General features: G+C 38.9%; 1 protein-coding gene across 1 annotated transcript in view; it reads left to right on the plus strand.

Moving 5' to 3' along the window:
* The window catches only part of CNTNAP2 (contactin associated protein like 2), a 2,079,227-nt gene that overhangs the window by 1,174,316 nt on the left and 888,894 nt on the right, over positions 1 to 16,017 (plus strand). Inside the window, exon 11 of the mRNA XM_029233017.1 lies at positions 1,518 to 1,689. Within this exon, the coding sequence (XP_029088850.1) occupies positions 1,518 to 1,689 (172 nt within the window). The remainder of the gene's footprint in view (positions 1 to 1,517; positions 1,690 to 16,017) is intronic.

Below are 16,017 nucleotides of genomic sequence, written 5' to 3' on the forward strand. Positions count from 1 at the left end.
CATTAATAAAGGGAGAAGGAGATTTCTATTGTTCTAAACTACTATTACTAGTCAAACAGAATAGGACATTTAAAAAAAAATCACTTAATGGGGACTTCCCTGGTGGTCCAGTGGGTAGGACTCCATACTCGGTGGTCCAGTGGGTAGGACTCCGCGCTCCCAATGCAGGGGGCCCGAGTTCGATCCCTGGTGGGGAAACTAGATCCCGTATGCATGCTACAACTAAGAGTTCACATGCCATAACTAAGAAGCCCACATGCTGCAAGCTGAGATCCTGCATGCCACAACTAAGACCTGGCGCAGCGAAAATAAATAAATAAATAAATAAAATAAATAAATATTTAAAATAAAATAAAAAATCACTTAATGGTCATTTTTTGGACAATGTTTTTATTGAAAATTCCCTTTTATCCAATTAATGGCACATCCTGATACCAACCCATTTTGTATAAATTGTTTTTTTGCTCTAGATATAATATTAGATTGAAAAGAATGTGTGAATAACTTACGATTTTTAAGCAGACAAATTACTACAGTTTAAATTTGCTCTGATAGGTGAAGTTCATTTGGGGGACTTTGTGGAGATATTTAATGTGATCAAGAAATTTTATTCCATATGGCCTACAGATTTTCTATGCATAATATGAATTATGATTTTTTCTATTGAGAGGCATAAAGGCAATTTATTTGTGGTGCTATTTTAAAGTTACTTTGCAATAAAATTTTTAAAATTATCTGATCTCAACCTTAGTATATGTATATCCTACTCTGTAATAGAACCAGTAGTTGCTAACCCTAATAGAAACTTTCTTTTTTTGTTTTGTTATTCATTCTTTTAAGCTTTTAGTTTCACTTCTTATCACTTATGCTACCTATACCATGTTAGGTACCTTATATGAGATGAATATTCAGAGCAATGTGGCTGACCCTTATGCCTAAATTTATCTGTTTATGTTTCTTTGGGTTTTATAAATTGGGAAATCATTTGTAATGCAAATGTCTCTTTGGATTGAATTAGATATTTATCTATAAAAGAAACCCACCTTAGTTGATAATAGTAAGTTTAGCTTCTTGACATCTGAATAACAGACCTCTGAGGAATTAAGAAAATAACAGTAAATATTAAAGACATAAAAGGAAGGAGCTTGGATAGTTGGGAAAGGTCTAAAATTTTACATCCTGATCTCTGAAGACAGGGTCAGATGAAGAAGTATAGCCGTGAGCAGATGGACAGAGATGTGACAGAGTGAAAAAGAAGATGTCGAAAATATGAAGGATGCTTCATAGACATAGACCAGAGACAAACATTTGCCTAGGTTCAACCCTTAACAGCTTCCCCTGAAATAATACTGTTTTCTCAAAAGACTTCATTCTTCCACACTGAGTACAACAACAGCAAGAATCAGTGAAACACAGTAGTTGGATACGATGGCTGTGGTCAGGGAAAACACGCAGAGGAATTTTAGTGAACCATGCTGGACACAGAATTCAACATTCCCATTTTTTCTCTCTCACAGGTTATCTGAACCAGATGAATAACTCAAGTCACTCTGTCCTTCAGCCTTCATTCCAAGGATGCATGCAGCTCATTCAAGTGGATGATCAACTTGTAAATTTATACGAAGTGGCACAAAGGAGGCCAGGAAGTTTTGCGAATGTCAGCATTGATATGTGTGCCATCATAGACAGGTAAACGGTCTTTCATCCTTCCTCGAATTGTTCAGATTTTCAGAATTCATGTTTTTGTTGTAGGACAAGTGAAACACCCGAACACACAACCCTGTAAGGGGTAAGGAGACAGGAGCCATTTGCCGTGCCTGTGGCTTTTGTTTGTGATGTTAGCAGTGATGTTTATATCAGGACATGGTTATATATGACAGAACAGTATGTGATGTCACATTAACCCATTCAGCCTCCCTTGGTGAATGTGAGCATTATGCATGTAGTTTTGCAAGCAACAGCTGGAAAAGGAACTTAGTTTATTTTTAGTTTTGCTTCTGATGCCCACAGCAGAAATGTCCCTCTTCTTCTTGTCTTGGTCATGACTCATCCTCAGTATATGGTTCCTTCTAAAGGCCCCTCTTGAAGGAAAAGAAACATTAAAATGTGTTGGCAGGCAGTGTGGGGATTTACTGAAGTAGAATATTTAATGTAGTTGAGTCTGCTTACAAAACAGACATACTGAAATATTATTACAAGATCTCATCTTTGTCAGTTTTTGCAAATCTGGGGAGAAACTTTTTGTAGAAACTTAGTTGACCTCTCACATGGTAGAAAGATACAACCTTTATATGAAATATTATGACAGCATTACATATACTACCTTAACATACTTCTAAAAAGTGCCTTTCGTTCCAACATGAAAAAATTTCATTTTGAGATGTTTTGCCCACAAACAAACTACATCTAATTTTGAGTTGAATTTAACCCAGTGAATTTAGGTGATATTCTGTCCTATTTTCAAATCTTTTATGAGAGGGCTATGTTATTCTGAAAAGAATTTTCTTAATTTTATATTTTGAAGATAAAAGTTCTAGAAGTCTCAGCCAGCCTCCGGTAAAGTACAGACCTTAAGTCTCTAATAATCCTAGTTCATTTAAGAGGGGATCCTTGGGGAAGTCATCCAAAGACATATAATGAATCTTAAAAATATACAAAAATCATCCATTATGAAATAAGCTTGCTTCCATATAATCTTAATAAAGTAGTATTCACATGAATGGTAAGTTACAGTTTATGATGTCTGTAGAATGTACCCTTTTAAAGCTTTAATATGTTTATAATAAAACATAACATAGTGCTTATTTTTATTACATATATGCAGATATGGGTCCTGATAGCCTAAACAGTTTATATTTAAACAGAACAGCAAACAATTTTAATAAAAATATACTAATTTTTGAACCATCAATAATGTAATAGCTGTTATTTCTGCCTAAAGCAAGTGGTGGCAATAATCACAAAAACTGAGAGATGAATGTTTTAAGATAATATATTCTGATATTAGATGTGTATTCATAAATTTTAATAATGGTTTTCCATACAGGAAGACTTTCCTTCTTAGTAATAGACAGTATATTGAGTCATTTTAGTACCTTGTTCGTTTTCCATGTCAGTAACTTTAATGATACAATAATTTCTGTCAATAATACCCAAGTTAGTTCATCCAGCTTTCGTAAACTGCTAGATTTTATGGTGATGTTGCTATTTCACTTCAAACAGTATGTTTCCTGGGCATTAAATTTAAATTGTTTGCTACCAAAGAAGTGCGGATGAGGTGTTGAGATTTTACTGTTTTACCCCCATGGCGAGATTAGGAGTTAAAATATCTCCAGAAGAAGACTTTGGTAAACGAACCAGGCACTCCTGGTAAGGAGAACAACACAAGAGACGATGTAGAATAGGGGTTGCAAATTTCAATTTTTGGCAGGTAGAGAAATGTACAAAATAGTTTTTTGCCAAAATGGCGTCATGCAACTGTCTATGTTGCCAAGTATCCTGTAGCTGACAGAATAAGGAATATGTCTTTCTTATCCTCCAGGGTGATAACCCAGAAGAGTGACTACAGGGAAGTAGTCACCTCTGATGCATCACAAACTTCCTAAATCCACTATTGAATACGTTTTCTGCTTGTCTTACTTTTTGAGGACAATGACTTATTTTTTTGGTATAATTGACACATAACATAGTATTCGTTTCAGGTGTGCAATGTGATGATTTGATATTTACATATATTTTGAAATGATCACCAGGGCAATGATTTCTGCACATTAATTACCAATGTGTGAAATAGCAGATTCCTTTATTCACCCAAAATGTGCCCAGTTCAGAACCTTAATCTGTGAAGTGCTGTGTTTTTGCATGTATGATACAAGGCTGTATTCACCTTATTCAAACCGTTGAGGGGCTCATTGATGAGCTCACCCTTAATCTGTGTCTTTGCATATGAGAGTACCAGTGACGTTACCCTGTCCTCACATAGCTGTGACCCATCAGATAACATTTTAATGATACATCCCTGGCTCTTCTCTGGTTTGATCTTTTCCCCCTCACTGACTGAAACTTTGCAACTGCCTGATCTCTACCATTTTATTTTCAGACTACCTAAATTCTCCCTAAGCAAGCCTACACTGTCTCCTTTATCCTTTCAAATTTCAGCTTGATTGATTTGAGAGCTATTTTTGAAAAAATTTAAAAAGCGTAAATGAAAATATAGGGTAAAAAAATAGAAATCACAGGCATGATTTTTATAAAATGTTTAGAGATTATAGGAGCAGCTGCAATGATTTTATGAGTAGAGCTTAGGGAGACAGTTTGGGCAGATGATTCTAAAGCAGTCTTGCTGTGTGTCATGCTGACATACCCTGTGAGTTGGACTTCTTTTTCTTTTCGGGGTGTGGGTTTACACATGCCCTGTTCTGTTTGTTTGTTCGCTTTCTGAACACAGCGTTGAATCTAGGAAGAGCAAGCATGCCGAGCTATAGAATTATTTGTTCAGTAGTATTTTCTGAGTGCATCCATGGTGTCAGACACTGTTCTAGGCACTTAGGATAAATCACTGAACAACACAGGCAAAGATCCTTGCACCTGCGAAGCTCACATTCTGGGGGAAGGGGAGGAAGCACAGACGTGATACATATATATTATAGTAAGTTAGAAGGAATAAGTGCTATAAAAAAAGAAAGAAAAAATGTTGAGCAAATCAAGGAGGACTGGCATTTCAACAGGTTGGTGTTGAGTTACTGTTTAAATAGGTTGGTCAGAGTTAGCCTCAATTATTGGTTCAAGACCTGAAAGAGTAATAGAATTCACCAATTTGGGGAAAGGGCATTACAGGCTGAGAGAATAGTCAATGCAACAAGGCTGCCTGGTATCATCTAGGGTTAACAAGGGGCCAGGGTGGCAAGTTTGGAAGGACGAGGAGCAGAGCCGCATAAGAGGAGGCCAGAGCAATCCTAGAGGCCAGGGCCTGGAGACCTGTAGGTAACTGTAAGGATCTGGCTTTTACTGTGAGAGAACTAGGGAGTCATTGCAGGTTTCTGAGTAGAGCAGTGGCATGCTTTAGCTTACATTTGTAAAGGATAACCCTGGCTGTGGGAGGACGAAAGGTAGAAGCTGGGAGCCTGTCATAGTAATCCAGGTGAGAGGTGCTGGTGGCCTAAGACTGGGTTGCTGTTAGCGCAAGAGGTAGTGTCATGTGGTCAATTCTGAATATACTGAGAAGGGTTGGTCAGTAGGATTTCTTAATGGATTGGTTTCGAGGCATGAGAGGAAGAGAAGCTATAAGGATAAACCGAAATGATTTGGTAACAGCAACTGGAAGGAAGGAGTTACCATGTCCTCCAACGGGAAGGCTAGTGGTAGAGAAGATTAGTCATGGGGTGGAAGAAAAAATCAGGAATTCACTGTTGGGCATGAGTTGAAAGGTCTATTGGACATCTAAGTGGACATTTCAAGAAGGCAGTTGGATACATGTATCGTACAAGCACACATCTGCAGATTAAACAGTGAGGTGTTGTGTCTGACAAAATGTCGTGCTTATCTATTGAAGACCTCTGGTTTCTTCAGCTGTATTTCATAAACAGCAGAAGAACTGGAAAGGGAGAGGGTGAGTAGTGGGCAGGAAGCCTCTTCCAATGTCAGGAGCCTGTAGCCTTACCCTTCGAGTGAGACCCTGCTCTTAGGGAGGAGGACTTCATCAAACCCTCAGTTGCTAGATTATTCTCCATAAACAGTAAGATATCTAGCAGATAATCTCCTTGTTTCTCCTTGCATGAGTACCATTTTTTATCTGCTCCTTTGCGCCCTCACATTGTTGGTTCCCTGTGGCAAACATCTTCAGGCACCAGACTCAACTCCTGTCCTCGACCCACTTCTCTCTATCCTCTTTCTGCGTGTGAAAATCTGAGAGGCAAAAGCCTGCAAAAACACTCCTATAACTAAAGTTAGGTTTATTTACTTCCTCCTGCAAGTGGGAACCAAAAAGGAACCATGGGTCTTCTCAGAGGGAGGTGGGGAGAGGATGGGAGTGAGGAAAGTGTATCAGGGGTCTGAGTCAGTCCTGGGAGGGTCCTGGCAGGTACTGGTCATAATTTATAAACTATGAGAGTTGCTGGAGTAGAGGGTAGAACTTGTGAATCCCTGCAGAGCTCTTGCTTGTTTGTCTGTGATTCTGATTCACGTCACATGGAATGGAGAAGCTGGTGTTAAAATATTTTGAGCTGAAGTAAGTGGTGTTCATGACTGGTTTGGCAATTTTTTTCCTGTTTTGTGAGTAACAGTAAAGTCCGTTTTGCTATCTGTGACTTACGTCAATCCTAAGATCACCCTCGTAGATTAGCTGCCAGGGAGAGATTTTTTTTTCTTTGTCATCCGCAGTGATGATGTGACACAGTCCTGGCTAATGAGAGGTACGCAGAAGTCAGCTAAGGTGTTCTGAGAAAATTTTTATTGTTCTGATACAGAGGTCCCCTGTTACTCTCCACTGTCCTTGTTCAAATGCAGACACCATACCTGGAGCTGTATGGTCAAGAAAACCAGAGCTCCAGTGAACCACAGTCAGCAACCACCTTCACTCCTTTTTGTGTGAGGAAAAAAAGCAATCCTTGTTTATTTAAGTCACTGTGAGTCAACTATTATTTTTCTTGGAGTTGAAAGCATCTGTCCTTTTTTCATCTTCCATGTCTAAAATAAACCAATACCATCTTTTTACTAGAACACAGGACAACAAATTCCTAATTATGGAAATGGCTTTGAAAGGAAAGATGATAAATTTATTTTAGGATATATTAAGCTGCATGCCAGTGATGTCCCCTAGAGATTGGAGCCTGGGGACTAAATGGCTGTTTAGAGGCCAAAGCAAATTCATATTGTTAGTCAGCATCTCGTAGAGAACCTGGTAAAAGTAGTTCATTAGAATTAGAATCTTCTATACCTTTTTTATAACTTCCCTTGTAAATATATTAAGAAACAAAACCAGTAAATGTTCTGGATAACACAGAAAGCGGAAAAGGAAGAGTAGACATCCCAGCTTAAGTACAGCCCACAAAATTACCCCTTGAGAAACTGCGAAGAGACTGGATCCTATTTCTGAGTTAGTAATTAAGTCTTCGTTTTATTTTTGGATGGAAATGCATAATCACAGAGCCGGTTTTTGGTTTTTAATTCAGTGCTTTCTTTTCAAGAACACCTACCCAGTTTGTTCTATATTTTTTTCCTTGAAAGGAAAGTATATGATTTTTTATAAGAGCACTTAAATGAGGGTTGGATAGATACAGTGTGAGGTGCTTCAAAACTAAGCTAACTCTGCTGGAAAGGTGAACAATGAATAAATAGATTAATACTAACAATTCAGAAGGAGGTCATGACTTCTTATAAAAGCAAGTTTAAGATTTATAGTCCTGAGATGAAGAATACATGTAACATATTTTTTTCTAAAGTTGATCTTCATTTGTTCATAAGCTCCTATTTCCAGTCAATAGCAGCAAAAAGTAAATATCGGAGCACATACCTTCGGGTACCCTAATAACTATATATATAAGTCAATATGGGATTCAAACTTAGTCAAAGGTCAAGCTCCCATTCGGCACTGCTGTCCCATTTCAAGTGTCCTCCTTGACTCCTCCAGCATAGCCCTTGGGTCAGGCCCAGCTAACTATGTAACATCATCAGAGGATTGGGCTTTGCTCCACGTGCTCTACTCAGGTTCCTTCTGGGCTCCCCGCTGCTCTGGCGGTTCTTCCTGCTGGCTGTGGCTCCTGCTGGGCTCACGTTTTGGGATTTGGGTAAGAAGGTAACCTGTCCCAGTTTGTCAAGGACTGTCTTGCTTTTAGGATTGAGAACCCTTCACCTGGAGAAACCCCGCAGTTCTGGGTAAACCACGATGGTTGGTCACTCAAGGTCCATGTACCTCCTGGGCACTGACCTTCTCCTAAGTCCCCTTTCTGGTCTGCCAGCCATCCAAGCACTTCTATAGACCCCCATAGGGACACACAGTGATTTTGAGATCTCTTACAAACTGTGTACAAGCTGAGTGGGTGTGGGGAGTGGAGATAACTATCTTAGGCCCCCCTCTGACTCAGCATATCATGCTCTGTATCTACTCTGTACACCTCAGGCTGACATGGGGCCTCTTATAAATCAGATTCCCAAAGGCGGAAAGCAAGGCACAAGCCACCACTGTCAGAGCATTTCGGAGTCTCTGTTGAGATTCATTCAGTCAATAAACACTTATTAAAGATCACTCAGTGAACATTTCTTCCTGGAGCTTTAATGCTGAGGTAGTGGAGGGGGAGGGTTGTTGATCTCAGACCTTATGCTGTGCTAATACTATGTTCCTCTCTTTTGTTCTCAAAGACAGACCTCTTTCAGCCCCAGAGCCCCAGGGTTTTAGACCATCTTCCCAAAATTGAATCTGCATGTCTACTAACTTTTTGTTCCAGTCCAGTGTCCAGAGGTGAACTCTCCCAGCCCCCACTCCTTGTGAAACATGTCACTGATCCACTGAACAAGAAAAATAAATAAAATCAAAACTTTGACTTGAAATATCTAAAAAATATTTCCGCTATAGGGAAAGGAAGGCTTTTCTCACAAACATGGGTATTTCTGCAGTGACACTGTTTATGCCGGATTTCCTTTCTGTTCCACCTGGATATTGCTGCCTGCAAATTGCCACCCTGTGGCTCTGGCACCTTTTCATAGATTTGCAGGCTGACGGTTCCTTCCATTCTTCTTTACAGATGTTCATGTGGTCACTTAGGCTGGTGTCAAACTGTGCTAGTGCTTCTTTTACACTGGGAAACATTTTGTCTTCTATCATTAGATTCTTGTTACAAACTGTAGGTTTCCGGGAATATCTTACTTTCACTTCATGATAATTACGCAAAAGTGGTAAAGGAGGCAGAAAGTCCCTCAGATAAACTTCAGATTATTCAGAACTTCACGCCTGTTCAATTCTGACTTCATTGTGGCTCTGATCCCATCAGACTTCAAAGGAGCAAAGAACAGGTCAGCTGGAACTCGTTCCCTGAGAACTGGAGCCAGCAAGCAATTTTCCAGGCATGAAGCTAGCTTTCTTTTTGGGAAACACCCTTCAAAAACACCCTTAGGATAGAAGGTATTCAGGGTCCTAAAACCAGATCTCTAGCTCAAAATAAAGAACAAAAAAAGACTAGTTACATAATTCAGTTTTAATTTTCAGATATGACAGTTCATATTGTGATTCTTTATTCTTGGTATGTTTACTTTGTCTCTTCACCTTATCTCGGTTGACTCCCCATCTGGGATTCCATCCATTTTATATTGCAAATGGCTGTGTTCTTTCCTTCTTTGAGCTTAATCAAATTATTTATTAGTAGATTTCTGGAAAGCCCTGTTTCCTCATGCTAGATCTGATTCATTTCTGGTGTTAGAAGCATGGATCTCTGTATAAATTTTCTTGGCCTTCCAAGCTAAACCCAGACTCCCCTTTAGTCTTTAACTCCATTGCCAGAGCCATTGGGTTTCCTATAGAAGGATCCAGAGAGGAGTATCCTGTTGATACGTAAACATTTAAACCATAGTCATCTATCTTAGCAAAAGAAACATAAGCTCAATGACATAAAAGTATCACACACCCAGGTGAACCCATGTTCAAGTCAGTTGCCTCTCTGAAGTGATTTCAAAGTGGTTTCATTTTTAAGTACAAGTAAAGTACTAGAGTGACAAAATTATTTTTTTAACGTTTTTATTGGAGTATAACTGCTTTACATTGTTGTGTTAGTTTCTGCTGTATGGCAAAGTGAATCAGCTATACATATACATATGTTCCCATATCCCCTCCCTCTTGCTTCTCCCTCTGACCCTCCCTATCCCACCCCTCTAAGTGGTCACAAAGCACTGAGCTGATCTCCCTGTGCTATGCAGCTGCTTCCCACTAGCTAACTATTTTACATTTGGTAGTGTATATATGTCCATGCCACTCTCTCACTGTTTATTTTTTTGAATTTTATTTTATTTATTTTTTATACAGCAGGTTCTTATTACTTATGTATTTTATACATCTTAGTGTGTACATGGCAGTCCCAACCTCCCAATTCATCCCACCACCCCCACCCTCTGCCACTTTCCCCCCTTGGTGTCCATACGTTTGTTCTCTACATCTGTGTCTCTATTTCTGCCCTGCAAACCGGTTCATCTGTACCATTTTTCTAGGTTCCACATATATGGATTAATACGATATTGTTTTTCTCTTTCTGGCTTACTTCACGCTGTATGACAGACTCTAGGTCCATCCACCTCACTACAAATAACTCAGTTTTGTTTCTTTTTATGGCTGAGTAATATTCCATTGTATATATGTGCCACATCTTCTTTATCCATTCATCTGTCAGTGGACACTTAGGTTGCTTCCATGTCCTGGCTATTGGAAATAGAGCTGCAGTGAACATTGTGGTATATGACTCTTTCTGAATTATGTTTTTCTCAGGGTATATGCCCAGTAGTGGGATTGCTGGGTCATATTGTAGTTCACTTTTTAGTTTTTAAAGGAACCTCCATACTGTTCTCCATAGTGGCTGTATCAGTTTACATCCCCACCAACAGTGCAAGAATGTTCCCTTTTCTCCACACCCTCTCCGGCATTTATTGTGTCTAGAGCTTTTTATGATGGCCATTCTGACCAGTGTGAGGTGATACCTCATTGTAGTTTTGATTTGCATTTCTCTAATGATTAGTGATGTTGAGCATCCTTTCATGTGTTTGTTGGCAATCTGTATATCTTCTTTGGAGAAATGTCTATTTAGGTTTTCAGCCCATTTAGGGATTGGGGTTGTTTGTTTTTTTGATATTTAGCTGCATGAGCTGCTTGTGTATTTTGGAGATTAATCCTTTGTCAGTTGCTTCATTTGAAAATATTTTCTCCCATTCTGAGGGTTGTCTTTTCATCTTCTTTATGGTTTCCTTTGCTGTGCAAAAGCTTTTAAGTTTCATTAGGCCCCATTTGTTTATTTTTGTTTTTATTTCCATTTCTCTAGGAGGTGGGTCAGAAAGGATCTTGATGTGATTTATGTCATAGAGTGTTCTGCCTGTGTTTTCCTCTAAGAGTTTGATAGTGTCTGGCCTTATATTTAGGTCTTTAATCCCTTTTGAGTTTATTTTTGTGTATGGTGTTAGGGGCTGTTCTAATTTCATTCTTTTACATGTAGGTGTCCAGTTTTCCCAGCACCATTTATTGAAAAGGCTATCTTTTCTCCATTGTATATTCTTGCCTCCTTTGTCATGGATTAGTTACCTATAGGTGTGTGGGTTTATCTGTGGGCATTCTGTCCTGTTCCATTGATCTACATTTCTGTTTTCATGCCAGTTACACACTATCTTGATTACTATAGCTTTGCAGTATAGCCTGAAGTCAGAGAGCCTGATTCCTCCAGCTCCATATTTCTTTCTCAAGATTGCTTTGGCTATTCAGGGTCTTTTGTGTTTCCATTACAAGTTGTGCAATTTTTTGTTCCAGTTCTGTGAAAAATACCATTGGTAGTTTGATGGGGATTGCACTGACTCTGTAGGTTGCTTTGGGTAGTTTAGTCATATAGGAATGCAAGAGATTTCTGTGCATTAATTTTGTATCCTGTTACTTTAGCAAATTCATTGACTAGCTCTAGTAGTTTCCTGGTAGTATCTTTAGGATTCTCTGCGGATAATATCATGTCATCTGCAAACAGGGACAGCTTTACTTCTTCTTTTCTGATTTGGATTCCTTTTATTTCTTTTTTTCTCTGATTGCTGTGGCTAAAACTTCCAAAACTATGTTGAATAATAGTGGTGAGAGTGGGCAACCTTGTCTTGTTCCTGATCTTAGTGGAAATAGTTTCAGTTTTTCACCATTGAGAATGATGTTGGCTGTGGGTTTGTCATATATGGCCTTTATTATGTTGAGGTAAGTTCCCGCTATGCCTACTTTCTGGAGAGTTTTTTTCATAAATGGGTGTTGAATTTTGTCAAAAGCTCTATCTGAATCTACTGAGATGATCATGTGGTTTTTATGCTTCAATTTGTTAATATGTTGTATCACATTGATTAATTTGCGTATATTGAAGAATCCTTGCGTTCCTGGGATAAACCCCAATTGATCATGGTGTATGATCCTTTTAATGTGCTGCTGAATTTTGTTTGCTAGTATTTTGTTGAGGAGTTTTGCATATATGTTCATCAGTGATATTGGCCTGTAGTTTTCTTTTTTTGTGACGACTTTTTCTGGTTTTGGTGTCAGGGTGATGGTGGCCTCATAGAATGAGTTTGGGAGTGTTCCTCCCTCTGCTATATTTTGGAAGAGTTTGAGAAGGATACGTGTTAAATCTTCTTTAAATGTTTGACAGAATGTGCCTGTGAATCCATCTGGTTCTGGGCTTTTGTTTGTTGGAAGATTTTTAATCACAGTTTCAATTTCAGATTGGTCTGTTCATTTTTTCTGTTTCTTCCTGGTTCAGTCTTGGAAGGTTGTGCTTTTCTAAGAATTTGTTCATTTCTTCCAGATTGTCCATTTTATTGGCATAGAGTTGCTTGTAGTAATCTCTCATGATCCTTTGTATTTCTGCAGTGTCAGTTGTTACTTCTCCTTTTTCATTTCTGATTCTGTTGGCTTGAGTCTTCTCCCTTTTTTTCTTGATGAGTCCGGCTAATGGTTTATCAATTTTGTTTATCTTCTCAAAGAACCAGCTTTTAGTTTTATTGACCTTTGCTATCGTTTCCTTCATTTCTTTTTCATTTATTTCTGATCTGATCTTTATGATTTCTTTCCTTTTGCTAACTTTGGGGTGTTTTTTGTTCTTTCTCTAATTGCTTTAGGTGTAAGGTCACGGTTGTTTATTTGAGATTTTTCTTGTTTCTTGAGGTAGGATTGTATTGCTATAAACTTCCCTCTTAGAACTGCTTTTGCTGCATCCCATAGGTTTTGGGTCGTCGTGTTTTCTTTGTCTTTTATTTCTAGGTATTTTTTGATTTCCTCTTTGATTCCTTCAGTCATCTCTTGGTTATTTAGTAGTGTATTTTTTAGCCTCCATATGTTGTATTTTTTACAGTTTTTTTCCTGTAATTGATATCTAGGCTCATAGTGTTGTGGTTGGAGAAGATACTTGATATGATTTCAATTTTCTTAAATTTACCAAGGCTTGATTTGTGACCCAAGATATGATCTATCCTTGAGAATGTTCCATGAGCATTTGTGAAGAAAGTGTATTCTGTTGTTTTTGGATGGACTGTCATATAAATATCAGTTATGTCCATCTTGTTTAATGTGTCATTTAAAGCTTGTGTTTTCTTTTTTTATTTTCATTCTGGAAGATCTGTCCATTGGTGAAAGTGGGGTGTTAAAATCCCCTACTATTATTGTGTTACTGTCGATTTCCCCTTTTATGGCTGTTAGCATTTGCCTTATGCATTGAGGTGCTCCTATATTGGGTGGTTAAATATTTACAATTGTTATATCTTTTTGCTGGATTGATCCCTTGATCATTATGTAGTGTCCTTGTTTGCCTCTTGTAATAGTCTTTATTTTAAAGTCTATTCTGTCTGATGTGAGAATTGCTACTCCAGTTTCTTTTGATTTCCATTTGCATTCAATATCTTTTTCCATCCCCTCACTTTCAGTCTGTATGTGTCCCTATGTCTGAAGTGGGTCTCTTCTAGGCAGCATATATATTAGTCTTGTTTTTGTATCCATTCAGCCAGTCTGTGTCTTTTGGTGGGAGCATTTAATCCATTTACATTTAAGGTAATTATCAATATGTATGTTCCTATTACCACTTTCTTAATTGTTTTGGGTTTGTTATTCTAGGTCTTTTCCTTCTCTTGTGTCCCCTGCTTAGAGAAGTTCCTTTAGCATTTGTTGTAAAGCTGGTTTGGTGGTGCTGAATTCTCTTAGCTTCTGCTTGTCTGTAAAGGTTTTAATTTCTCCATCGAATCTGAATGAGATCCTTTCTGGGTAGAGTAATCTTGGTTGTAGGTTTTTCCCTTTCATTAGTTTAAATATGTCCTGCCACTCCCTTCTGGCTTGCAGAGTTTCTGCTGAAAGCTCAGCTGTGAACCTTATGGGTATTCCCTTGTATGTTATTTGTTGCTTCTCCCTTGCTGCTTCTAATATTTTTTCTGTGTATTTACTTTTTGATAGTTTGATTAATATGTGTCTTGGCATGTTTCTCCTCAGATTTATCCTATTTGGGACTTTCTGTGATTCCTGGACTTGATTGACTATTTACTTTCCCATATAGGGAAGTTTTCAACTATAATCTCTGCAAATATTTTCTCAGTCCCTTTCTTTTTCTTTTCTTCTTCTGGGACCCCTATAATTTGAATGTTGGTGTGTTTAATATTGTCCCTGAGGTCTCTGAGACTGTCCTCAGTTCTCTTCATTCTTTTTTCTTTATTCTGCTCTGTGATAGTTATTTCCACTATTTTATCTTCCAGGTCATTTGTCCATTCTTCTGCCTCAGTTATTCTGCTATTGATTCCTTCTAAAGAATTTTTAATTTCATTTATTGTGTTGTTCATCATTGTTTGTTTGCTCTTTAGTTCTTCTAGGTCCTTGTTAAATGTTTCTTGTATTTTCTCCATTCTATTTCCAAGATTTTGGATCATCTTTACTATCATTACTCTGAATTCTTTTTCAGGTAGACTGCCTATTTCCTCTTCATTTGTTTGGTCTGGTGGTTTTTTACCTTGTTCCTTCATGTGCTGCGTATTTCTCTGTCTTCTCATTTTGCTTATCTTACTGTGTTTGGGGTCTCTTTTTCACAGGCTGCAGGTCGTAGTTCCCGTTGTTTTTGGTGTCTGCCCCCAGGGGGTAAGGTTGGTTCAGTGGGTTGTGTAGGCTTCCTGGTGGAGGGGACTGGTGCCTGTGTTCTGGATGAGGCTGCATCTTGTCTTTCTGGTGGGCAGGACCGAGTCCAGTGGTGTGTTTTGGGGTGTCTGTGAACTTATTACGATTTTAGGCAGCTTCTCTCCTAATGGGTGGGTTTGTGTTCCTGTCTTGCTAGTTGTTTGGCATGGGACATCCAGCACTGGAGCTTGCTGGTCATTGAGTGGAGCTGCGTCTTAGCATTGAGATGGAGATCTCTGGGAGAGCTCTTGCTGATTGATATTACATGGGGCCGGGAGGTCTCTGGTGGACCAGTGTCCGGAACTCAGCTCTCTCACCTCTGAGGCTCAGGCCTGACACCCGGCCAGAACACCACAACCCTGTCAGCCACACGACTCTCACCACACTCATTCCTGGAGTCTTCCTCTCTGAAGTGTTCAGAAGCGCTACTAAAGGAGATAGGGGTGGCAGGATGCTCGGGCCGCTGGGCCCATGGACTTCTTGCACTGGAAATCTGCTTCTGTTAGGAATCAGAATCCTTTTCCCCTGGGGTAGCACCAGAGCAGGATGCCAGATTGGTGCAAATTCCCTCCACACCTTCTGAGCTCTTCCCTCAGAGGATGTCAAGGCCAGAGAAATCAAGAGCCTTCTTTAGTTTGATGGGAAAGGTCAGCCGTGCTTTAATGGTCTTCCCGTGTTCTTTTTATATGACTAAGAGGGCAGTCTTTTTGAGGCACATGGCTCCTTTCTTTATGCATCAAGTCCAAAGTGATATAAGCAGCTCTGGAATTCCACTGCCTTCAGCGTGATTCTTTTTCTTCTCTGCTTATAGCACTCCCAGCACCCCCTCCTAATCAACAGGAAAGAATGACAAAACTTATTTTTAATGAGAAAATACAGTAGTGAAATGCCAGAGGAGATAACTCCATTAGGAGAAAAGGAAAAAAAAAAAGTTGAATTAACTGTCTTACGGTTCAACAGCAGCCTTATTCTTCTTTGATGTATTGCATGTATTAGGACAAAAGAAAACTATATTTGCTTTTGGTGTGGCATATAGCTGTGCTTTGACATTTAAATCCCAAGGAGGGCCCGGTGCATAAAAGGAATGTCAGACAATAGTTATGTGTTTGAAGATAAGCAGGAAGGAAAAAGATAAATAATTTTAACATGTAGCTAAATCAACTACA

This window comes from Monodon monoceros, unplaced genomic scaffold (assembly GCF_005190385.1).
Source record: "Monodon monoceros isolate NGI ecotype Baffin Bay Population unplaced genomic scaffold, NGI_Narwhal_1 Super_Scaffold_2, whole genome shotgun sequence".
In the NCBI taxonomy this organism is placed as follows: domain Eukaryota; kingdom Metazoa; phylum Chordata; class Mammalia; order Artiodactyla; family Monodontidae; genus Monodon; species Monodon monoceros.